We start from the raw sequence: 26937 nt of genomic DNA on the forward strand, positions 1-26937 counted from the left end.
TTGGTCACCGCCAAGCCAAAAAGGTTCAAAATTCAAATTCACAAGTCTACAAGTCTAATGAGTAATCTATAGACTATGACAAAAAGAAGTAGATTGTGAATATATCTACTAATCTCTCCTCCTTCCACCACGAATAGAACGTGATGGCGTGCCTCCACGTGGTGGCAATGAAGAAAATGGTCCCTGTGTAAGTCGTGGCACTGGAACTGATGAAGAAGAACCCCCTGCTGTTGGTGTTGAACCATGGAACCTAGGACCAGATGGGGGTGGGGGTGGTGGCATATCAACACGGTCATCATCATCCTAGAATCGCTCAAAAAATTCATGCAAAAAAAAAAAAACACTAGTTAACAAAAAAATTAAAAACATGAATTAGAGAAATGCTTTATAAGGGAAAATTGGAAAATTCATACCACAATGGACATACCTGGATAAGAGCATCCTCTAATTGCTCTAGTTGCAACACTCCATCCTCCAAATTGGGCTCCTCTGGATGCTTGTCCCAAGTCAACAAGTCTTTATTAGACTTTGCATCTTCACAGTAATGGGACAGCAATCGCAAGTTGTAATGAACATAAACCAAGCTCTCTGCCCGGTCTAAACTCAACCTGTTCCTTTTAACACTGTGGATGAAAGAATACGAGCTCCAACACCTCTCTGCAGAAGAAGTGTTTACCACCTGTGATAGCACCCGCAATGCCAAACTCTGTAGAAGTGGAGTAGGCCCTCCATGCATGTTCCACCACTCAAGAGCAGAAAAATGCTCTCGATCTTCAATTGAATGCATGCTCCCAAATGGACCAGTGTTGAGCGTATAGTTGCTCACCTGTCTCCGTACCAATGCAGCCTCCTCATTATCAGGGATTAATCTACTCAATGCAGCCATATATTTTTCGTGAACCTCTTTATCTTGGTGTGGTTTTTTCCTGCTTCCCCCCCCAGGTGCTGGTTTTGAAAGCCATGATGGATGATAGTACCTAGGTGTCAAAACATATGCTAATGCATGCAATGTAACATTTAGCATATCCCATCGCTTTTCCACCTCTTCACGAATATAATTGTACAAGGTGGTATCTCTAGGCTCAACAATGTCTTTAATCTGCCCCAACATGCTATCCATTTGCTCATACACCTCCCCAATTACTGGTCGATCTGAATCTGCAAACTTGATCATGTAATAAATTGGTTTGGTGAATTGCAAAACATATTTAACCTGTGACCAAAAGTAGGTGTCAAGAACAGTGTCCTTGACTACATTAGCAGTAGCACCATCTGTACACTGGTTAATTTCATCCCATGTTTCAGCACACACCAGATTAGTTAAAGCTTGTCTCACCTTCACTAGCCGCCTAAAGGTGAGGTAATAACTAGCAAATCTTGTCTTTGCAATTTTAAGCAATTGCAACTTGGAGTAAGTGCCATAGAAGTAGTTTACCCTTGTATGCCCTATGATGAATTTAATGAGCTGCTTCCCTTTCCTGTAAACCTCAGCAATCCACCCACATTCTTTGTGTTTCACAATATCATGCATCAAAAGGTTCAATGTGTGAACCAGGCACCCAGACCAAAAGATGTGTGGATGAGTACGCTCAATAATTTTTCCTGCTGCCTTACAATTTGCTGCATTATCTGTGATCACTTGAACCACATTATTCGGACCAACATCTTTGATTGATTTCAATAGGAGATCTGCAATGTTTTGTGCAGTTGCACTGATGGAGGAGGAGTCATGACATGCAATAAATACTGCACCCTTAGAAGAAACACCAAGAACATTTATCAAATGTTGGTTTCTAATATTTGTCCACCCATCTGATACAATGGATACCCCATAATCCACCCACTCATGTGTAAAACGTGTCAAAGCTCTTTGAACCTTAGCTTTTTCTCTTTCTAATAACACTGTTCTAGCTTTCTCATAGTTGGGGGCCTTGTATCCTTTTGGGGCTTCATTGATGGCCTTTACCATGTCATGCCAATAGGGAGAGCGAAGCACATTGAATGGTACACCGCAAGCACAAAGAAAATGGACTACCTTTCCATCCACATCATCCCTCCCAGCAACATTAAGGAAATCCCCTATTGTTTTTCTACCTCCAGAGGTTGCAGAAGTACCATGAGGAGATGGGCAACTACCAAATTTAGAGGTTGAACTTGATTCTGAATGAGTTTTTTGTTTCTTGTTTTTTTGTTGTGCAGCCATCTCTATTTTGATGTATTTTTGTCTTTGTTCACTTGAAATTTTTGGGCAAATGGCTACCCCCACAGAACCCTTTTTTTCATCACTCTCTAGCACCCCACAAAGATGCCTCCTCAGACGGGTATATGAACCCGTATATGGTTTTCCTCCATGACAATCATGAGGGCACATCCATTTGTAAGATCCACCACCCTTTCCCCCTTCAAGTTTGGTCACATAGTTCCACAAGGGATTTGATGTACCTTTCCCATCTTGTGCTTCAGTGTCCTCTTCAAGTTCATCCCCTTCCTCTTCAAACCCTTCCTCCTCATCATACATTGGGTCACTACTATTAGGACCAAGTTCATCCCCTTCCTCTTCCCCTCTGTTCCTCACCCTTGCCATCATTAAAACCAAGAGTGGAATGATACATAGAAGCCAAAAGAACACCATCTTGGAATATGGATATAGGTGGTGGACAACCTGTAAATAAAGGAGCAAGTAGAAACAATGGGAAAGAGTAGGAGAGGGAGGAGAAAAATACAATTTTTTTTTCAAAAAAACAAGGGAGTTTGGGGTTTGAACTTACCTCTTTAGCTCTTGTAGATGAAGTCCTCCAAACTCTTGCTCCAAGCTCCTCCTCCTTCTCCTAGCTCCTCCTTCTTCACTCCTCCAAGCTCTCCTCTCTTCTCCTCTCTTCTCCTCTCCTTTCCTCTCTTCTCTTCTCCTCTCCTCTCTTCTCTTCTCCAACTCTCATAAACTCAAAGTGAGAAAATGAGAAGAGAATGGGGGCTTTATTCTTTTCTAAACTCACCCTAAAGTGACCCTAACCCACCCCTAACCCACCCCCTCATGCTTAGTTATGTTAGATTTTAAATGAAATTAAAAAAAAAAATTGATATGCGCGGGTTGCGTGCGGGTTGCGCCCGGGTGGCGTGCGGGTGGCGTGCGCTTCCGGGCAGGTTGCGTGGCGCCACCTCATGCCCGAACCGCATGCCGAAGCGCGATTCCGGGGGGGCGCAACCTCATTTGGCAGGAATCGTTTTAAAAATGCGGAAGCGCGCAACCTTAAAAACGGAATCGCGATTCCTCTATGGATTCCGGAACGCTTCCGCACGGGTCGCGGTTCCGGGTTAGGATCCGAGGGGGGGGGGGGGCGATTCCTGCAACCCTGGTTTATCTACTATACCGCATATTTGCATGTAAAAATCTTGCTAGGAAGGTAGAGTACGAATCAGTTCATGCTTTTTGTATGTAGATATTTTTTGATTACTAAATTCGCTTTCTACTTGTTGTATGTAGATGCTACTAAATACTAAAATCATAATTCCTCATGCACATTACTGTCTGTATTATTACAACAATATCCCTGAATATTACTGTGTATTAATGCATAACTGTTTACTATTGGATCTTAATATCTTTTAATATGACTATTTTTCCAATGTATCTTTATCAATCAAGATGACTACCTTGCTAATGCATATTTATCACTGAATCTAACTATTTAATCATACTCCTAAATAATTTATCACTATATAATACCATCTTGTAAATACATACCAGAATACTTATCTATTCCAGATTTATAAATGGGTTCACCCAACTTTGTCTGGAAAGTCTCTCCTCCCAACCTCGAGCCTGGCGATTACGTCCAGGCTCCCCCCGAGCACTTTCTCTATTTTACTTCTGGATTTTATCCAGTTGTAGCCAATGCCTTGGGCCTCAGGACTCCATGGTCCAACCTCAAGTCTTACACTCATATGACTGATAATGAGTAACTTCCCACTAGTTTCTCCCCTTTCCCCAGCTCAAGGATGGTTTCCTTTTCTTCCTTCTTCCCCTTTTAGGGCAAAGACCTAACTGCTTCTCTTTTAACTGTTTCTTTTAATTAAGATAGACAATTATATTATATTAACAAATCCAAATTCCTAATTAACCAAAATTATGTAACCATTGTTATCCAGCTTTCTAGCCTCAGTCATTATCCTGACGTAAAAAAATTAATATAGTAAATCATAAAATCAGTTTAATAACCATGGTAAATCTTTCCTGGAGCTTGGGGTGTTATAGCCACATATACAGAAAGGCCACCCGTCTCACATGGCTGGAACAACAAGCAAATACTTGCTAGGTTGAAGTGGCTTCAAGTGATAGTAAATCACAACACTGTCTTATTTTTCCTGCAGAATTCAATGATACTAAGAGTATTTAGGATGATAAGTCGATCTGTTTCCGAGACTCCGATTTTGTTGAGTGTCGTGAAATTTCAACAGAACCGATCATCTCCACCAAGGATAACGTTACAAAGAGCGACATAACCAGTTCTCTGGGCTGCACAGTCAATTCAAGATTCGTGGAATCGACAATCTATGGTGATTTCATTGATTCAGACTTCCAAGCATTTGCAGATGACTATACAAGAATTATAGAATTTTCTAGCGTCATAACCATGCTGAACTTTAATGTTCTTGAATATCTTGGAATTTGATTACAGTTATTCAAGCAAACAATTGTTTTTATGATGTCTATAGGATTTTGAGATATTTCTAAATCTGTAATATACCCTATAAAGTGGTTTTCCCACTGTTTCAAATATATATTTTAAGTGTCCTTGAAGAACTACAAATATATGAAGTTTTGAGTACGTACATCATTACAAATTTTAAGGAACAAATAATTATATAAAGAAAAAGTTTATTTATGATGTTAAAATTAATTCAGTGATATAAATTAAAAAAATTAAGACAACCATAAAATTAAATAAATAATAAATGCATAAAAAATTAATCTATAATAAATATCAAAATACTTATTTTATAATACATATTAAGATGTTAAAATTAGAAATATCATAAAACTAACTAAATTATAACTTTATTTTAAATTTTATTCTTAAATCTAATTATAAAAAAATTAATATAAAATTTAAAATATATATACATTTAAAAAAATAAAAAAAGATATGATTTTTTTTAATCAATTAATTGGAAAAAAAAAAAAAAAAACAAACAAAACAAAACTAAAAAACATAAATACTCTAAAATCCAAAAGAAAATTTTTATTTATTTATTTTACTTGGTAAAATTAACTTAGTTTTGTTGTGGTTGAATGTGTCGTTTTTCCTTATATTATTTTGTTCTTTCGAGAGGACTATTAATACTTCAATTATACTCTGCCTCAACATTATAAAGGCTGAAACATTTTAATCTCTAAGGTTGATAATTAAGTTTTAAACATCTATGTGTATAGTCTTACATATGGCAGACCGAGCAAAACCACGTTACAGCACGTTACCCATGGCAACTAGCTTGAGATCCTTATTTCATTTCATGTGATCACATATAATAATAGTATGAGCGCTATATTGTTTAGCATAGTGACATGTACTCTTAGAATCAAGGCTATGGTCATGATGTAGCTTATATTCATCCATTTTGATATAATATCATAGCTAACATATTTTTCAATGGGTCATTCTATGATTATCATTCTTGTATGGGAGGTAAGTGAGGGTGGCACATTGTATTAAATTTTGTTGCCTCGGGATCTTAGCTTATTAAATTCGTGTTATAAGGTATATGGTTTATAGTAAATTTAAGTGATGAATTTGTAATACTCTCTTTCTACATCTACCTAAGTGATTAGTTAACTGGATTAAATATGTGACGAGATACTATGATATGATTTGACTCCCTATGTCTCAGTTAAGGAAGTGGAACCGACGGAACACATCACACAGACCTTCCACATCAGCAACAAAACTCTCAGGAGGTATCCCAACCACTCAGGTAACCAACACCTGAGTCCCATTTAAGTTTTAGTGCATCAAAACTTTGGATGCTCCCTTGATATGGACGAACATGTGTGTAGGAGGCTTCAAACACTCCCACAACAAGGGAAAGAAAGCGTCTGGGGGATTTTTTTCTCTAGTCTTGTACCTGCGACTCCAGGATTTGTGCCACTTTTTTAGGCCTAGAGCCTAGGCCATTGCCCAAAATTCAATGACATCTTCATAAAGGAAATTTCATAGCACAACAAAGAAACATTTACAAAAACATTGACAAGGACTAGACTGGACCCCTACTAGCCATGACAAACATTTCATCAAACATGTTACAAACATGAAATCTATAGGACTTAACATCATAACTGAGCATAGGGGTCTCATACTTATCGGAGAATCACTAAGAAGCATTGATTCCTCAACACATTAGTTGCAATTTCCTCTATTAGGTCATATATACATTGTTCATTCATTTACAAGTAAAAACATTATGAGATCCATACATAGCCACTACCATAATACATGTTCATAACCAACATAATAACATTATAAATACCAAGGAAATAGCATCCATAACATCCACATATAAACTAGTATAATACACATGAATTAACAAGGAGAAATAACCTCATATTAATGATGGAAAGGTTAACCAGGTGTGGGACTTACACGAACCACCCAACTGTAGACATGGCTGAGAAAAATCTCTCTTCAGCCAGTCACCGCCATGCCATATTTTAAGCATGAATGTGGGATCTCATGAAACAATCCATTAAAATTGAACCAGGGTTTCCAGAGGCTAAACCACCTCAACTCATCAAACAATGATTCCACCTCATGGTTAGACATCACAAACCATCACGAGATTGGTCTCTACCCAAGCCTTCCAGGTCTCTGGAGCATTTTTTCTAGCTAAGGCTTTGAGGAATAGTAAGTCAACCTACAACTGCGACCAAGCTTCCAGAGATTTTGTCCAACTGGGGCTTCAAGGACTAGTAACTCAACCCACAAAGGGATTCTATAGCGTTTTTCCAACCAAGGCTTCAAGGACTAGTAACTCAACCCAAGCTATTATAGGGCTTCCAGAACGTTTGTCCAACTAGGGCTTCCAGGACTAGTAGCTCAACCCACCAAGGGCTTCCAGAGCATTTTTCCAACCAAGCCTTCGAGGACTAGTAACTCAACCCAAGCTGTTATAGGGCTTCTAGAGAATTTCTCCAACCAAGGATTCTAGGAACTAGTAACTCAACCCAAACTAAAGGAAACATGAGAACCAACCAAAAAAGAAAAGAAATGAACCCACAACACCATGGCTATTCAAAAAATGGAAAGGTTAGGCAAGTCCACTGTCAATCCAGGCAATCCTCCATGCCAATGATAGATCATGACCTATAAACCACATGCATATGTCATGCATGTCAAAACTAGTGAGAAAAACATACATGCAACTCAATACCTACAAGTAAAACTCATTGTAGCTATTGATCCTATTGTCCTCTTGCACTTTTCGTCTCTTCCTTATCCTTCTTGCTCCAAAACTCCAAGTATGCCACACTTCGACAATAGTGCTCTAAGAAAACACTAAGTGTCCAAGAGTAAGAGAGAGAGAGAGAATAGAGAGAGTGCTCCAATAATGAACTGAAAAAAGTGTGTGAATTGATTGTCAGAAGCATTTTTATTAATGAGACCTCTATTTTCTTCATTTTCCATTATTTTCCTTCAATGTCCTCCTCACATGCGACTTGTGACCTTTCATCTCCCTTTTCTCCTATTTTCCATTATTTTCATAAATAAATGTGCCAAAATGCCATTTTTCCTTTGCAAAGCCTTTTCCATTGCCTTTTCCAATTTCCTTAGCCATTAATCAATTACCAGCGATCCCCATCACTATGTTTTTGCCCTGCATTCAACTTGGAATATGTGTCTGATGACCTTGATAAAAGAATTTTGTAAATTGACTTTTACATAGACTTTTGACTAGGGATGTTACAGAAAAGTTTCCCTTGGGGGAACATCGTCCTCGATGTTCAATAACACCTACAACCAAAAAGGCTGCTATAAAAAAACATACTTCCCATTGATATTTATAACTTAGCTCGTTGCATTATTTACAATGATCATCATGCTAAGAATCAAACTAACATGACAACATAACAAGTATAACATCATAATGACATGACACCCATACCACTTATTAGATATTTATAACATAGCTCATGGCGGTACTTACATCCATATACATATTTACATATACCAAACATCATCAAAACGTCTGCTTAACCAACAAATAAGGAAGGATACGTGGCATGCATCTGATCTGCCATCTCTCATGTAGCTTCATCAAGCACAAAGTGATTCCATTGCACTTTAACCTACTTGATTGCTAGGTTCTGGAGCATGAGCATCTTTCTCTGCAAAATGCATTGCGGTTCCATCTAAAATTCTCCTTTTAGATCAACTTGCAATATAGACCAATCAATCACATGAACAACATCTTTAACATACTTATTAAGAAATGACACATGGAAAGCATCATGGACTTCCACTATCAGAGGAAGTGCAAGCCAATATGCTACTGACCCAATCCTCTCAATAATCCTAAAAGGCCCACAAAACCGAGGTGCCAACTTGGCACATGATCCAATCCGCAAGGAAATATGCTTCGGTTTGATGTGTATGTACCCCCGTTCTCCAACCTGGAACTCCATGAACAACCAATTATGATTTGCATAACACTTCTACCTATATTGTGATGCTGTCAAATTCTTCTTGATTACATGCATTTCCCACTCCATGTCTACTAACATGTTCATTCCTATCATACCCTATTAACTGGAGTGACTAGATCACTGCAACTAATGGGATTATTACAACTCCACCCATATGAGGCCTTAAATAGACTCATCCTCAGTGAATCTTGGTACCCATTGTAAGCGAACTCTACTAGTGGAAGGTACTCTTCCCACTTCCACTACTAATGCATCACATACATCCTCAACATGTTCTCCAACATATTGTTGGCCCTCTCTATCTGTCCATCAGCCTATGGATGATAAGATGTATTGAAGGCCAACTATGTGCGCAAACCTACAAATAACTCCTTCCAAAAATTGGAAGTGAAATACGCATCCCTGTCTAACACAATATTCTTTAGAACTCCATGCAATCTAACAACATCCCTGATGAAGACCCGTGCTACATCACTCGTTGAGAATGTAGATTTCACTGGAATGAAGTGTGCTACCTTTGTCAACTTGTCCACTGCTACCATAATGGAATCATGTTGTCTCATTTTCTAGGGGAAACCTGTGATAGATTCCATGGAAATGACTTCCCATTTCTACTCTGGAATCAAAATCGACTATAGTAGTCCACTTGGATGCTTACACTCTACCTTCACCTGTTGACAATCCAAGCACTAAGCCAGAAACTCTTCTATGTCTCTCTTCAAATTTGTCCAGTAATAGAATTTATTCACTGTTGTCAGCATCTTCTAATAACATGGGTGACCTAAATATGGTCTCGCATGAAACTCCCTCAAGATCACCTTCTTGAGCTTACTGCTATCTGGCACATATATCCCATCCCTAAATTTGACCAATCCATCTACCGTGAGATGATAGTCCACATCCTATGCACCTGCTTTTGTACCACTACTTATACCTATACTTTCACCACTACCTACACCTATACTTTCACCACTACCTACACCTATACTTGTACCCTACTGCAACTTGTGCACAATATCCATATACATGTCATCGTGTTGACCTGCCTACAAGATCCTATCCTATAAATCTATCCCATAGGAGCTCATAGCTGCTATGTGATTTACTTGTATCCGCTTGCTAAGAGCATCTTCCACCCTGTTCTCTTTACCTTTGATATACATGATCACAAAGTCGAACTCACTGATCGCAGCCAACCAATGAACCTGCCTACCATTTAGATTTGGTTGGTCAAATTGATATCACAAACCACTGTGATCACTCATTAATACAAACCTCTTGCTAAGAAGATAGTGCCTCCACATATTCAATGCATGTATGATCACTACCAACTCAAGATCATGTGTTGGGTAGTTCTGTTCATGCTTATTCATTTTTCGTGACTCGTGGCATACCGCCTATCCTTCCTGCATAAGGACTCCACCAAGTCCTCTCTTGCAAGCATCTGTACATACTACAAATGATTTGTCCGGATCTACAATCTTTAACACCAGTGCATGTGTCAAAAACTGCTTGAGCTACTCAAAACTAGTCGCACACTCGTCTGTCCATTCAAAATTCTTACCTTTCCTCTGTAATGATGTGATATGATAACTAATACGTGATTAGTTCTTGATGAACCTCTTTCAATAACCTGTTAGTCCCATGAAAGATCTCACCTCATCCACATTCCTGGGAGTTGCCCACTCCATGATAGTTGTTACATTTTATGGGTCCACTACTATGCCATCCTTGGAAACCACATGTCCCAAGTAGTAACTGCAATTGGTGAGCTTAGCATACAACTAATGCTCTCTCAACAATCTCAACATTGTTTCTAAATGTTCGACATGCTCTTCTTCATTTTTTGAATATACCAATATATTGTCAATCAACACAATAACAAACTTGTCCAAATACGGACACAACACACTATTCATCAAACACATAAAGGTAGTAGGATCATTAGTTAAACCAAATGTAACTACAACAAACTCATAACTCTCATATGTTGAAATATGGCAACAAGAATATTCCAATTTAATTTGTCCTTGAATTAAATTGTGAATTAAAATTGAATTTAGTCTCAACAACTACTTGGAAATAATTAATTAATTTATTTTAAATTAATTAGTTGAAGAAATTCAAGTTAGAAGTCTTTCTGAAGTCATGCAAGAGTTATCCCTTAAATTAAGGAGATAATATTGAGTTATATTTGAGTTGTAATTAGTTAACTCAGTTTACTGAGTTAAGTCCAGTTAAATTAGTTTCAAAATGTTTGAGGAACTAATAGTGAATTAATAGTCAGTTGATGCATTAATGCACTCAACTAGTGCTACTCCAGTTAACTGAAGATTCCCTCATCATAAACTCATGCATGTCTATTCTGAGAAAGACCCAGTTTAAGATTAATGTTCAAGGATAGTCTACTATCAATTGCATGTGTTTTCTCATGGAGAAAACTCATGCATGCAGTCAAGGATTTATCCTTGAGGATTGCACAATTTTGAGGTATTGGTTATCCACTTGGTAAGAGGCTAATCATCCATAAGGAACAACACAAGGAAATAGGATCTTGGAGGGCAGAGAGGAAGGCTGGAGAGGATCCAAGATTGCCTATGAGTGTCTGTGAGGATTGTACTAAGATCTGGCTAGCTGTGAGAGCTAAGGCTTTGTATAATTCCTATGTATTTCCACCATGTATGATAATACAATAGTGTGGGGTTTTTAGCTAAGGCTTTTCCAAAAGTATTTTTATGTGTATTGTGCCATTGATTCTTCTTCTTCTAGTTATATTGTTCAACTCGATCTTTAAGCTTCCACAAATTGATAGTAGAAGTCGGTTGTAGTATTCTTCTTTGATTTATATTGCATTATCGGTTTAACCTACCATCAGATTTTCTACATGGTATCAGAGCTAGATTTGCAGAAATTTTCTACATGGTATCAGAGCTATGAATGGTATACTGAGAAGAGAATTCGAATTTTGAAGTTCAGGGTTGCAGGTGAAAAACTGAATTCATATCATACTTCAAGGTTGGCCAATGCGTTCTATGGCTTGAGACTCAAGTATGCCTTGGAAGGTAGCTCAATTACATAGCATGGAAAGATAGAATAGAGGTTGTATTAGAAGACAATGGCTTGAAGGAATTCATTGATCAAGAAATCCCAAAGCTAGCTTCAAATAATGCACAAGAATTGGCTGAGTGGAAGAAGTGTGTGGCGAAGGTGAGACGGATCATCCTTGAGGGAGTTTGAGACCATATTGTCTCGAGTCTCCATGGGAAGGATACTCCATTTTCAATGTGGAATACATTGAAGGAACTCTACCAGAATAGTAGCGACCATAGGAAATTGGCGCTCAAGGATAAGCTTCAAAGAATCAAGATGGAGAAGGGTGATATTATTTCCACATATCTGAACAAGCTCACTACCTACAAAGATGAGCTTGGTAGTGTGGGAATAACTACTGTCGATGATGATATGGTGAGCCTCGCTCTCCTTGGCCTTCCAAAGAGTTGGAATAGCTACTAGGACTCTCTGAATGGAAGGGAGAAACTGTCGGATTGGGAATGACTGTGGGCGGATCTTATGCAGAGGAGATTAGGAGGAGCACACGAGATGGTTCTTCATCCAAGAATGATGATGAAGAAAATCTAGCCTTAGCAAGTAAGGCAAGGAAAGGGAAGGGGAAGGCTTCCCATTTCAAATCAAATTCTTCTCATGGAGGGAAGAAAGGTGGCATGTCTAAAGTAAGTCACTTTAATTGTCACAAGATGGGACATTATGTGGCTAATTGCCCATTGAAGAAGTCCAAGGAGGGATCCTCGGAAGGATCAGAAGGTGAGGCATTAGCCTCTCACTTTGAAATTGACTTTACCTTTATCGCATGCATGGTGTCATCGATGATGGGTTGTGTCTGGTATCTTGATAGTGAAGCCTCATTCCACATGATCGGTGATAAAAATTTATTCAGTGCCTTGGAGGAGAAAGACCTCAAGATGCGCATAGGTATGGGTGACGATGGAAGGTATAGTGTTTTAGGAGTGGGCATGGTTGCTTTTCAGAGGGAGAATGGAGCTCCTCTCACCTTGATAGATGTGATGTATGTGCCTGGAATGAAGAAGAACTTGGTAGCAGTCGCGATGTTGGAGGACAAAGGCTACAATGTTGTCTTCGGTAAAGGAAAGGTGTTTCTAAGGCACATAGCCACGAGTCAGACCATGAGGATAGAGATTCAGGTGAAGAATCTCTATAAACTAGAGGTAGATGATTGTGTAGCATTGAGTACGAAAGCAGAATTGGTGCAAAGCCAAGACATTGACTAGTTGCAGCAGAGGCGGTTGGGCCATTTGCATCATGGGGCTTTGAAGATAATGCAGCAGATATCTACAAGACTTCCCAAAGGTAAACTTGAGAAAGTTGACACATGCAAAGGTTGTACCTTGGGAAAGTACACCAATCCTTCCTTTCATGATCAAGACAGTCGAGTAGAGGCTATCTTAGAGTGAGTTCATACTGATTTGTGTGGACCATTCTCGATGGCATCCATAGCAAAGCAAAGGTATTATGTGATTTTCATTGATGACTATTCTCGTAAATGCTGGATTTATTTCATGCAAAAGAAGGACCAAACTTTCACAAAGTTTTCTTAGTTCAAATCTTTGGTCAAGAAAGAGTCAGGGAAGAAGATCAAGGCCTTGAGAAGTGACAATGATGGAGAATATGTCTCTCAAGAGTTTAAGGACTTCTGTGCAGCGAAAGGAATTAAACGAGAGTTGACAACACCTCATAACCCACAACATAATGGGGTGGTCGAGAGGAAGAACAGAACTATTGTATGGCAACATGGGAAATGCTACATGACCAAGGCCTACCACTTCACTTGTGAGCTGAGGCATGCAACACAGTGGTCTATTTGTAGAATAGAAGCCCACATCACATACTTGGGATGAAGACACCAGATGAAGCTTTCTCCGGTAAGAGACCAGATGTGGGTCACTTTAGGATCTTTGGCTCATCGGTATATTTCCATGTGAAAAAGGATGCATGGAAAAAGCTTAAGCTGACAACAGAGTTCAGGATATCTGTGGGGTACACTAATACATCTCACAACTATCGGGTGTACTTGCCTACTAGTTGGAGGACAGTGGTTCATAGAGATCTCAAGTTTGATGAGTAGAAAGCCATGCGAGCTTCCCTTGAGAGGGAGCTCCAACTACAGGCTGTCGAGGAACTGTTGGTTCTTGAGGAGGCGGAGCCTTAGACTAATGCAGAGCAGCCTCATGCAGAGGTTCCAGGAGTGTAGACATCCACTCAAGCAGAGTCTTCCAGAGATGGATGGAAGCACACAAGAAAAGCTACAGATTGTTGGAGGATGCAAGAGAGAATGTGGAAGCACCATCTTCTCAGCGCAAATAGAAGAGGTCACCTGAGAGGTACACTGGATACATGGCCCTTGCTAGGGAATGTGTTGAGACTAAGCCATCTTCCTTTGAGGAAGCAGTGCAGCAGCCGATTTGGGTTGATGCTATGGTGGAGGAGTATGACTCCATAGTTCATAACAGTGTTTGGTACATGGTTCCGAGACTAGAGAACAAGTCAATTGTGAGTTGCCGTTGGCTTTACAAGGTAAAGAAAGTTGCTGATGGTAGTGTGGAGAAGCATAAGGCAAGATTTCTTGCCATTAGCTTTTCACAAGTAGCGAGGAGGATCATGTTGCTGCAGTATATTTCGATAGAGGAGCAAGATGTTGACATTTTGACAAAGGCATTGTGAAAGTGTAAATTCGAGTTCCATAGAGATAGGATTGGGGTGGAAGATAATCCTTTTCTTGTTGAGAGGGAGTGTTGAAATATTGCAACAAGAATATTCCAATTTAATTTGTCCTTGAATTAAATTGTGAATTAAAATTGAATTTAGTCTTAACAGCTACTTGGAAATAATTGATTAATCTATTTTAAATTAATTAGTTGGAGAAATTCAAGGTAGAATTCTTTTTGAATTCACGCAATAGTTATCCCTTAAATTACGGAGATAAGATTGAGTTATATTTGAGTTGTAATTAGTTAACTCTATTTACTGAGTTAAGTCTAGTTAAATTAGTTCTAAACTGTTTGAATAACTAATAGTGAGTTAACAGTCAGTTGATGCATTAATGCACTCAACTAGTGCTACTCCAGTTAACTGAAGATTCCCTCATAAAAAATGCATGCATCTCTATTCTGAGAAATACCTAGTTAAGATTAATGTTCAAGGACAATGTATTATTAGTTGCATGTGTTTTCTCATGGAGAAAACTCATGCATGTAGTCAAGGATTTATCCTTGAGGATTGCGTAGTTTTGAAGTATTGGTTTTCCACTTGGTAAGAGGCTAATCATCCACAAGGAATAGTGCAAGGAAATAGGAGATTAGAGGGCAAAGAGGAAGGTTGGAGAGAAGCCAAGATTTCGTATGAGCATCTGTGAGGATTGTACTGAGAGCTGGCTAGCTGTGAGAGCTAAGGCTTTGTATAATTCCTATGTATTTCCACCATGTATGATAATACAATAGTGTGGGGTTTTTAGCTGAGGCTTTCCCCAAAGTATTTTCATGTGTATTGTGCCATTGATTCTTCTTCTTCTAGTTATATTGTTCATCTCGATCTTTAAGCTTCCGCAAATTTATAGTAGAATTAGGTTATAGTATTCCGCTTTGATTTATATTGCATTATCAGGTTAACCTACCATTAGATTTTCTACACCATACTTGGTCCAGAAAGTTGTCTTGTGGATGTCGTCTTCTTTAATGCATACCTGATGATATATTAACCTTATATCAATCTTCGAGAACACTACTTCTCCCTCCAACTGATCGAAAAAGTCATCAATCCTCAGTAAGGGATACCTGTTCTTGATGGTCACTTTTTTCAACTGCTTGTAATCAATGAATAACCTAAGAGTACCATCCTTCTTCTTCACAAACAATACCGGTACTCCCCATGGTGATAGACTTGGCCTAATGTACCCCTTGTCAAGAATTTCCTTCAACTTCAACTTCAAATCTACCAACTCAGGTGTACTCATCCTGTAAGATGAATTTCATGTCGACACTGCCCCTGGCACCAACTCAATAGAAAAGTCTACTTCCCTGTGAGGTGGAAACTCTGAAATATCTGCAAGAAATACATCCTAAAACTACTGTATAACTGGGTACCTACTCAAAACATATGTATCCTCATCTTCCTTACCTTTGTCACTACAAATGTGCACTGCAAATAAAACACACCCTTTTCTACGACTACACTTTCTTTGCATAACTGTTACATGTCAATTTTTCGCCATGACACTTGATTATTTTATGGATATTATTACCATCCATGAACATGTTGAAACTATCTCCCTTAGAAGTCCAACAACTCAAACTATGTTAAATTCCATGAGAAATTTGGGTCAAAGAGCTCACACCTTGTTAAGTTCCCCTTGCACCGATTTATCTAGTGTTTCCCGCACATCCGCTGAAATTTACTCTAAGAACAATGTAGAATTGTGCTTTGTCTGTAACTATAAACCTACGCAGGTGAATTCTAGAAGGTAAAAATAAAAAGTACATTCTAGAAACCTAGTTTGTCGAATATTTCCCAACTGAAAGCTTCCAGGTGATGACCATTCGAGCTATAACCCATATAAGATGCATCTCCATCCCTTTTCTCATGTTAACCTAATCCTTCACTAAAGGAAGTTCATCCTTTTCTCAGGGATCTAAAACTCCCCCCTCTTTGATCTATAAAATGACTAGAGGGTTGAGGGATGACAGAGGTCAGAATTCAGAGAATACAAACTGATGTTGCTAGTTTGAGATTGAAGGAGATTTCTATCTAAGGAGGAGTTTTAAGGCATTTGGGAGGGACCTCATAGCATCAAGGTGAAGGTTGTAAGGCTCCTCTTATCTTCTGATTAATACAAATGAGCACTTTCTCTGATTGATTTTGTCTTTTATGAATTATGAATAGTTTGCAATTGGTTATTATGTTCCTTAAGGCAAGTTCAATCCCTAATTTCCTTGATCATTATGCTAAGTTGTTTGAATTATTATATCACATGTTATTTTTATCCCTTTTATGGTTTATGTTTGTAGGTTCTACTAATAATTGAAGAGCTACATCAAATCACAACTAGGGATCTTCACCAGGCATTTCGTGAACCAGTAAGAGATCTATCTATCAGTTAGACTACTTGTGATTCCATCAAATTCAACTTAGGGAAAGAGTCAGTTCATTTGTCATGATTGTTTCTAGTTTCCATTTAGTATCTAGGGAGATCACTCTTGTCCATAAGAGGGATTGTCTGGTGTAACAAATGGGCAACCATACTAGGGAACGTCTCTTTTCTCGCATTTTTCCTTAGCATCACTTTATGATTTTTCTGATTTATCCAGTATCGAGTATTCATAAATGACTTTTAGATCTGATTGGTTTATTTTCATGTTTATATTTATTTATTTAATTTTTCTTCCCTACGTTGTTTCTGTTTGTACACAGAGCGCAGATATGCACCATTTTTTCCATAGCAACTAAGCGCATGCACACTGTTGCCTACTGGAAACCCACACAGTCCTTGAATTTTTTTTTAAATTTCATTATAGCTTCAACCTAGACCTGAATTTGTCTTTCTGAAAGTGTCATTGTATTTGTTTGGACTGTGTGTTGTCTTTTCTGAACTCAGTTGATTTCTTTGTTAATGATTTTCTAAATATTAGGTCTTTTGGAAGAATACCTTATGGTTTTGACTAGTTGATTTGTTGATTGATCAAAACAAGTTTGAATGTCTTTTTGTCATTGATATTCTTATTTTTTTCTGTCAAATACACTGGTTAAGCTTTAAAAATTGTTTATTTGTAGTCAAAATTACTTTGAATTACAAGTTATGGTTTCTGAAGACCTTTATCTTTTGTTAAAGAGATCATAGTTATTTTTTCTTGATTAAAGAAGTTGTTGCTTTCATTATGGGAAAATTTTCAGGATTGCACTGTTATTATAATCAAATCAAAGCGTTCATAGGAGAATATGTTTTTCTCCATCTTCTTGATTGATTTCCGTGTGGTTGAAAGTTTCAACTGATTAGGAGAAAAGAGTTTGTTAGTTTATCTTGATAATTGGCAAAGTCTGGAAATTAGTTTGTTGGCTACATTTTCCATTACAAAATAGTAAAATTGGTTGTTTTGGAAAAGGTTAAAAGTTGTGAGTTGTTGCATTTTATTTCTCAAAAATAAAAGAAAACTATTTCTTTTCTCTAAATATAATTTCATCGAAATTTGAAAGTTTCTTTTTCATTTTAGAGTGCATTAAGATTTCGAGTCATCACAACATCATAAGTTTCACCTCCATTTCCCATTGATTGAATGAATAGCTTAATAATACAACACTAATTAAAATTCACTTAGAATTTTATATTTTTTAGGGCTCTTTTCACCTACATTAGCTTAAGTGTAGGGCTTTGGAATGGGGAAGGAAGTAAACCTTCCAAAGCTACAAACAGACAATAGGATCCTGAGTTAGGGAGAGAAAATCCAAGTATTTTTGTTTTTCTCTAGGAAGCTCTCCTTATATATGAGTTAAGCATGAGGTTGTGTCGACTTTGGTGAAGTGATCTAACCCACTTCATTGGCTTAGATACAGTGATTTACACGTATTACAATGGTACTAAAAGGTACTTGAGGTCATTTGAAAGTATACCTCCAATTGATCATGTGGAGGAGCCTTCAAGGGGATTGATCTTGTTACTCTTCCTTGCATGTATTTCCGATCTATGACTGTCCCCCCAGGTAAATTGTTGTATTTGGTGAACATAGTGACCAGAATCCTAGGGCTCTACTTAAGGTGACGACAGAGGGAAGGTCCTTCTGTACTCGGAATAGACATTGGCTAGACTCGCTTGGACTCTCTGGAAGGTAACCTTTGCTCGGGATGGTTTATAGCAGAGTTACTTCCACCAGACCCTTTCATTAAGCAGGTTGTCAGGGTGACTAGTCCAAATACTCATTTCTATAAAACTTTTCACCTTGATCTCTTCGACATTGTATTTCATCACCAACTAGTATATATTGATCTTTGTGATGAGTAAGTTTGTGTGGTTTGAACTCCTATATTTTTAGCGTATGTTACTTTCTGTGTTGTTTTTTTAATTTTTTGAGACTTTAGGTGTAATTTAGATATTGTGTGATTAATAATTTGAAATTTTCTCATTGTGGCGGAAATACCAAGACAATCACATAGGATACTTGACGATCCCCCTAAGTATACACCAATTCAATCAGAAAATATTAAAGCAAAAAAATATAAATCATCTAAAACTAGAACTACTGCAGAAAATCAAACTTCTACTATTATAGATTCTAATGTAAGAGGAACTGAATTTAATCAACCTATAACATCTACTATTTCAAGCATTGAAGTAATAAAAACTGAATTTGGTCAAACTCAGAATTTAACATCACACTTAGCAGCAACTGATTTACAAATTACTGAAATCGTTTAAACTAAATCAAATACTGGAGAGTCTTCTAATAGAAACCTCATTTTTGAACTAGATATTGATGAACCTGAGTCTGATATCTTTTGAGCATGACATTCATACACCTGCTACAACACATATTCTGGATCCTCCACTTTCACCACGTGTGAAACTTATCATTACTCATAGTCTTCTTCCTGGTCTTATTGCCATCAAAGAACTTGTTTTGAATGAAGAGAAAGAAACTCTAGCTTCTACCAGTGAACTCGTGGATATCTCAAAACTTTTTTTCGATCTCTTCACCCTAACCCTTGGTATTTTACACCCTTGAACTTTTTAGGGCAAGAGATTCAGTGTTACACGACTCCTTATTCTACCATACCCAGTTTGGACTAGTCCAAAATGATTCCTAGAAGCCCCATGACAGATACATCCATGTGTTCCTATTCTCCTAAGTCCACATTGTATGGTGGTCTTTTACCACCTGGATATCACTCTCTCACAGGATCTTATTCATAAGCTTCTCCCTTGAACCCATCTTCAAACATGTCAACTGGTGTAATTAACCCTACCAATGAAGGTTGGCATCTGAACAATCCATTGATATGATTTCTGGTAATGTTGGTAATCCACAAGGTAACCCCACAGGTGGTTATTATATTATCTGCCTAGGGGGAAACTATTATATCCTCCACCTGGAGGACAACCTTTTGGTGGGCCTTACCGTGCAGCTGGGGGGAAACCCCCCAGCTGGAAACTACTTTAACTATGCTCAAATTCCTCAAACCGATTTTGGTCAGCTTGTTATGCCTCAATCCACCTATAGAATGCATTACCCTAGATTGAATAAAATTTGGAACCCTTCTCAACAGTCAATTCATGTTGCTTATCAAGCTCCTTTGTATCAACCTAGCCAACCTCTTAAACAACCTATTTAACAACTACCCTTTGATGGTATGTCTTCTCAAGTTCAACCAACCATCGAGGCTACCTCATTGAGACTTGCCCAACAATCGCTTCAGCAGTCCACCCAAAGTACCCATCAAACTGTAGGGCAGTTTGTTATGGCAACGTCTGTTTAGAACCTAGGTTCAAGTTCACCTAGAATGCCAATTCTAGGAGTATTGCAAATAACTGTCCCTCTTATGTCACAGGTTACTATGAAACCTCTTGTTCAGTATTTACCTCAGGCATCTAGTGTTCAATCCATTCCTACGATTCCATCAACACCTCAAATACCTATTGTTCAACCTAGTGTTCCATATATGCAAGTACCTTTTCAAGGGCTATCTTTCTAAGGTATACCCCAGAGTCATTTTGTTTAAGCGACACCTTTTCAAAATCAATTTCTTCAAGGTCAACCCTTTCAAAGCAAACCCTTTCAAGGACAGTTTGTTCAAGGTAAAATGGGTCAGAATCTCACCTTCCAGAATCAATCGTACCCAAGCCATACGTTTCAACAACCTATTCAACAGAAATACGACATGGCTCATCCTAGATACCCGGGAGGTATGTAGATCCCAACTGCTCAGGATATCATAGGATATCTTGGATATCCTCCTCCTAGTACAGGACTTGCCCCTCAGGGTTAATAGTATCCATCACAGGACCCCAATCACCAGTTACCTCTCATTGCAACTTTGGATTTTCCTGACCTTTCTAGGTTAACTAATGATCCACTTCTTTATTTACTCTATTGTCCGAATATTCATACTAAGTTACCCAGTGACATTCCTAAGTTTGAAGGTAAGTCGGGTAAATATCCGTCCAACCATGTCATGACCTACCATCTTTGGTCTGTGTTCAACTTGTTAAATGATGATTCTATTAGATTAATACTTTTCCAATGAACCCTAATTGGTTTGGAAGCCAAATGGTATGTGGAATTACCATGCGTTTCTTTCAACACATTGAATGCCCTTGCTACATGCTTTTTGACCCATTTTCAGTTACCCATTCAGTATGACAATGGAACTGAACTTTTGACTTCTTTGAAGCATTCAATGTCTACCCATATCTCAAATCACATTCAATAATGGAGATGAAGATGCCCCCCAGTCAAAGTTTACATTCCAAACCAGATTCTTATCGAATGGTTTATAAAATCACTTTTACCAGTAATAACTGAAGATGTGGTCAAAGGGTGTGTTGTAACTAAAGAGCAAGTAATTTCTCACGCTCAATAACTTGATCTTGTTTATACTCAGTATAGTACTTTGTATGAAAAAGATCCCAGATTTACCCCAATGTACTCCAAATAATCCACCTCTTCTAGGATCCCATGCCGCAGATGGCATGATTGGTTTTGTGAGCCAAAAGACTAAGAACAAAAAAAAATTGTAAGAATGTTCAAGTTTTGGCTCTATCCAATTCACCTGACAAAGATCCTTCTCCCGAAATTACTTCTGAAATCAACGTCGTAGATTTGTCTACTGGAAAAAGTAAGTCATTCAGAAATAATATAAATGGAAAAGGAAAAACTAAATCATACAATTGCTTTAAGGAGAAATTATCCAAGAACGAACCGCCTAACGAAAAGAGGAAGGATCGATATCCTTGCTTGATTTTTGAGGAAGATAATTATACTAAGTCGTGCCCTTATTGTGCCGAAGTTTCCAAATTCATCAAAAGTTCGCCCACACTTGCTGTTTTGAAGGATCATTTTCCTCAAGACAATAAAATGGTCTCTCACAACCAATCCTCCTCATCCCCATTGGTAGATATCATGATGATGTCTTCTAGTGTTATGGTAGCAACAAGATCCAAATATTAAGCACCAACAAGTCCTGTTGAAAATGGAGATGACTCTAGTTCATCTGGTTAAGATTTCGTGTCTACTCCTCCTTCTTCTAAACCATTACACATTGAAAAACCAAATCTTGATATGGTAATTAGTCTGCGTCCTAAGGGTATGATTCATAACTCAACCTTTAATCCTCATGTGAGGGCTACACAAAATTATAACATTGTCGAAGATATGGCTATGTCACCTTCAGCCATGTCTGCCCTTGAAGTGTTGCAAACTTGTCTAGCGTAAAGGAAATTATTATTATCAGCGATAGGACATGTAGATACTCAAGACTCCCATTTGATTGTTTTTGATCTCGAGAATCATGTCCCGCATCTACCACACAAACTAGATTTTCAGATACCAGTTCACGTCAAAACTCGACGAGTTTTTCAGACAGTGATTGATGAAGGAGCATCGACATGAATTATGTCCATTGCCTGTTGGAAAGCCTTAGGTTCTCCAATAGTCAATCAATCTCCCATGACTTTTAAAGCCTTTGATGGAAGAGGTTTTCTTCCATATGGACTTTTAAATGATTTTCCAACTGAGTTAGAGGAAAAAATAGTTGTGATAGATGTTGAGGTTCTTGATGCTCAACTTAATTACAACCTTTTTCTTGGGTAGAGCTGGACTTATGCCATGGCGTCATTAGTCTCTTAATATTTTAGGATGATTATGTTTCTTCACAAAGGAAGAATTGTGAAATTAAATCAATTATCCTAAGATACCTCTGACCCTAATTCTACCAACAGTTTCCAATTTGTTGGAAACTTGACCACTCCATATGAGGAAGTTGGTGTTGGCTTGCTCAAAGACTCATCTTGGATGGGAACTTTCACGTTCCCTCCACCCATTATTCTTCAGAATGAAGCACAGATCAAGATGATTACATCAAGTACTTTCAAAATGGGAGATCCTTGGAAAGTACCATTAGAATCATAAATGATCTTATATGGTGATGAAATATCTCGTAGGCCTTTTGAATTAGCTTATGAGGCCATTTAGTCTTTTTCAAACCCATCAACATCTAATGATGATCAAATGAATATGATCATTGATGAATATTCTCATTTATCACACTTGGAACCAATCTCTATGCCTAATCCTTTTAACAAATATTTTTTAACTGATGAAGGGATTATGGAGGTTATGACCTTGGATGAAATTCCATGGGACGATACTCATCATCGTTCAAATTTCTTACCATCTTTTGATAAAATTGAGAATAATTTTTCATCATTATTTTCATCTGAGACCCTTAGCAATCCTCAAAATCCAATATCTACCCTTTCTTCCAGTTCTAAATAGAATTTAGGGAACATATCAGCAACAGTACCTATCGATATCTCAATGAAACTTGAAATAATTGAAAATATTCATATAGGAGCCTCTTGTTCATTAGAAGAAATTTCAACCTACAAAGCCCTATTTTGGGAATTCCATGACATATTTTCCTAATCCTATGAAGAGATGGCAGGATATTGACCTTAGCATTGTTGTACATGAAATCAAAACATATCTGGATTCTAAGCCAATTAGACAATGATTACGTCCTGTACATCTGTGAAAAGTTGTTGTTGTCAAAACTGAGGTTGAGAAATTGCTAAAAGCAGGATTCATTTACCTTATTCCTATAATTGATTGGGCATCAAATATTGTGCATGTTAATAAAAAGAAAGGAACCATTCGAGTATGTGTTGATTACCGAGATATCAATAAAGCTTGTCCCAAAGGAAATAATCCAACTCCGTATATCAACCGAATTGTCGATGATTGTGCCAGAAATGAAACTTTTTCCTTTATGGATGGATTTTTTGGCTACAATCAGATAAACATACTCCCTGTTGATCAATATGAAACCTCATTTATATACCCATGTGGGACGTTTTCTTATCGCAAACTCCCATTTGGCCTAAAAAATGCCAGTGCAACTTTTCAACAAGCAATGTCTTACATATTACACAATATTAAAAATATTGTTCATCCTTATTTAGATGAGCTCTTGGCTCATTCCATGAAACAACAACATCACCCAATGCACTTAAAAGAGATTTTCATTAGGTGTAGACATTACAATATTTTCTTGAATCCGAACAAATGTGTTTTTTGTGTGCAATTTGGTCGCCTTCTAGGATTCATCATCTTAAAGGAAGGCATTCATATCGATCCTCTCAAGGTAGAGGCAATTTTGAACTTGCCTGCTCCTTCTAGATTGAATCAACTCAAAAGTTTTCAAGGGAAAGAAAACTTTTTGCGTAGATTCATCCACAACTATGTTGAACTAACATAGGCTTTTACTTGACTTTTGAAAAAGGGTATTCCATTTTTTTGGGATGAGCTTGCTGATAAATCTTTTGCTGCATTAGAGCATGCACTAACTAATGTGCCTTTATTGCATCCATCCAATTATCATTGAGACTACTTTTTGTACTTAGCTGCATCTGATGCCACGATTGGCATGATGTCAGTACAAGAGGATGATTATAACAATGAACATGTTATTTTCTATTTGAGTAGGAATCTCACTAAAACTGAGATTAAATATGCACATGTGGAGAAGCTAGCCTTGGTAGATGTGCAAGTTGTTCAACGCTTTCATCACTATATACTTATTCGAAAAACAACTGTCATTTCAGATTGCAACCCTATGATGTATATTCTCACAAAGCAACTGCTACGGGGAAATACCCGAAGTGGATAGTCATTTTACAAGACTTTGATCTGGAATTTGAAAAATCCAAATAAATGAAATCAATGGTTTTCGTTGAATTACTGTGTGACTTCGTCCACACTGATATAAAAAATGTAGCAGAAGATTCTTTTGCTAACGAATCTCTCTTTCTTATTAGTGTATCTGACTAGTGGTATGGAGACATCATTATATATCTCCAAACACAAACTTTTAGGCCTAAGTTATCCAAAACTGATCGTCAATGAATCCAACACCAGTCCCAACAATACAACATTATTGTCGACACTCTTTATTGTCATGGTTCCGATTCTATATTCCAACGTTGTTTAACTCTTGAAGACGCTGAAAAAGCTTTGAATGAATACCACTCTGGAGCATGTGGTGGGCACATGTCTGGGTACGCTATTGCCCCAAAGATATTAGATGCTGGCTATTTTTGGCTATCAATGTTTAAATACTGCATCACTATAGTATGAAAATGCCATATTGCCAAATTTATGATCGCAAAATGCAAAGACCTCCCACTCCTCTTCACCCAATCATAGATGTAGGTCCTTTTGCTAAATGGGGCATCGACTTCATCACTTGTAAACCTCACTCGACTGGGGGGTATGGATATATAATCCTACAATCGATTACTTTACAAAATGGGCTGAGGCAATGCCTACATATAGAGACGACGAAAAAATTGTAGCTATTTTAATTTTCAATCATGTTATTGCTCGATTCGTCATCTCACAAGCTAATGGTCATGTCGAAGCTGTAAATAAAGTTTTAACCAATATGATTAAATAGATAGTTGGTATCCATAAAGTAAGCTGGCACTCTATGCTCTTTTCAACATTGTGGGCTTACTGCACCAATGTAAAATCATTGACTGGTTTTACCCCTTTTCAAATCGTTTATGGTTTGGAAGTCATATTATATTGAATGTGAAATTCCATCTCTTAAATTAGATATCGAATTATTACCTACTACCTCTATAGACGAAGAATGCTTTGTACACATAGCCCATCTAGATGAAAATCACTGTAATGTTGTATTGGCTAGTGAAGCTCACCAGAAACGTGTCAAAACCCAATATGATCAGAATGATAATCTTCATACATATTCAAAAGGTGACCTAGTCTTGGTATATGATCAAGCTCATGAAAATCTAGGTGTAGGAAAATTCGATCCCATGTAGTGTGGCCCTTACATCATAAAACATGTATAAGCTAAAGGTGCCTATGAGATGATTAATTACGATGGTGTTCCTTTGGGAAAGCCCATAAATGTTCTTTACCTAAAGAAATATTTTGCATAAATTTTTGGTGAATATTTGTACATTATTTATCATTTTTAGGTACGTGTGGTAGATTAGTGTTTTTTACTACTTCTGCTTATCTCATTTTTACACTTGATTTGTAGATGTCGATGTTTTCCCCGACTTACATTGGCTTTGTTGATGGTGCTATTTGTAGTACTCAGAATTTATCTTCCACTGTCTGGGTTATCTATTCACCCAGTAACGAGGTTTCTTATAATCATGGAATATGTCTCGGTCAAACAACAAACAATATAGAATAATATAGCGTACTCATTGAGATATTGGCTTATGCCATTACATTTGGTATCCAACGTTTGATCATTAGGTTAGATTCACATCTCATAGTAGTACACTTAAACAATGTCTATTTAGTTAAGAGTCCAACCATGTTAAGGATGTTCTTATGAGTCCATCTCTTGGAGAGAAGATTTGATATATCAAATATCAACACATTCCAAGATATTTAAACACATTAACAAATGCATTGGCGAATCATGTGCAAAATAGACATTTGCAACATTTGTGAGTTAAAAACAATATTCATTCATTCATTTATTGAGATAAACATAGATAAAAGTAGCATATTTTTTTATTAAAATAGAGTTTGGGTGTGTCTACAAAATATGTCATCCGAGGACACAAGGCCTCGTGGCCTTTTATTTTCCGAATAGTACTGACTCCAAAATGTCAAAAATAGTCCTAGAAAGTAGAATAGCTAGGCATGGTGATTCTCATGATAACACACGATAGCATGAGAAACTCAATGCAGTAAACCTCTTAGCAGCCCAGGAACCGCAACTACAGGAAGCCCAACTATGTGCCTCTGATAGGCGCATGCAATGTCATCAACTCTAGTATCTAGGATGTTGGCAGTCAACCTCTCAAGGTTGTGCTCAAACTCTATCAGGATGTCATCCGCCTTTGGGTTCGCTACCGCAACAATGATAGGATGCTCATCTCGTCTATCATTCCATCTCAT

General features: G+C 37.7%; 1 protein-coding gene across 1 annotated transcript; it reads right to left on the minus strand.

Moving 5' to 3' along the window:
- Window positions 1-26937, minus strand: LOC149252807 (uncharacterized). The gene is made up of 3 exons (XM_089454281.1): window positions 26733-26937; window positions 428-534; window positions 1-303 (listed from the first exon to the last, which is right to left on the minus strand). The coding sequence occupies exons 1-3, from the start codon at window positions 26935-26937 to the stop codon at window positions 109-111; spliced, it is 507 nt and encodes a 168-aa protein (XP_089310407.1). The 3' UTR covers window positions 1-108.

Source organism: Pinus tabuliformis, chromosome 7 (assembly GCF_031772625.1).
Source record: "Pinus tabuliformis cultivar Carrire ecotype Pingquan chromosome 7, CPIR1, whole genome shotgun sequence".
Taxonomy (NCBI): Eukaryota; Viridiplantae; Streptophyta; class Pinopsida; order Pinales; family Pinaceae; genus Pinus; species Pinus tabuliformis.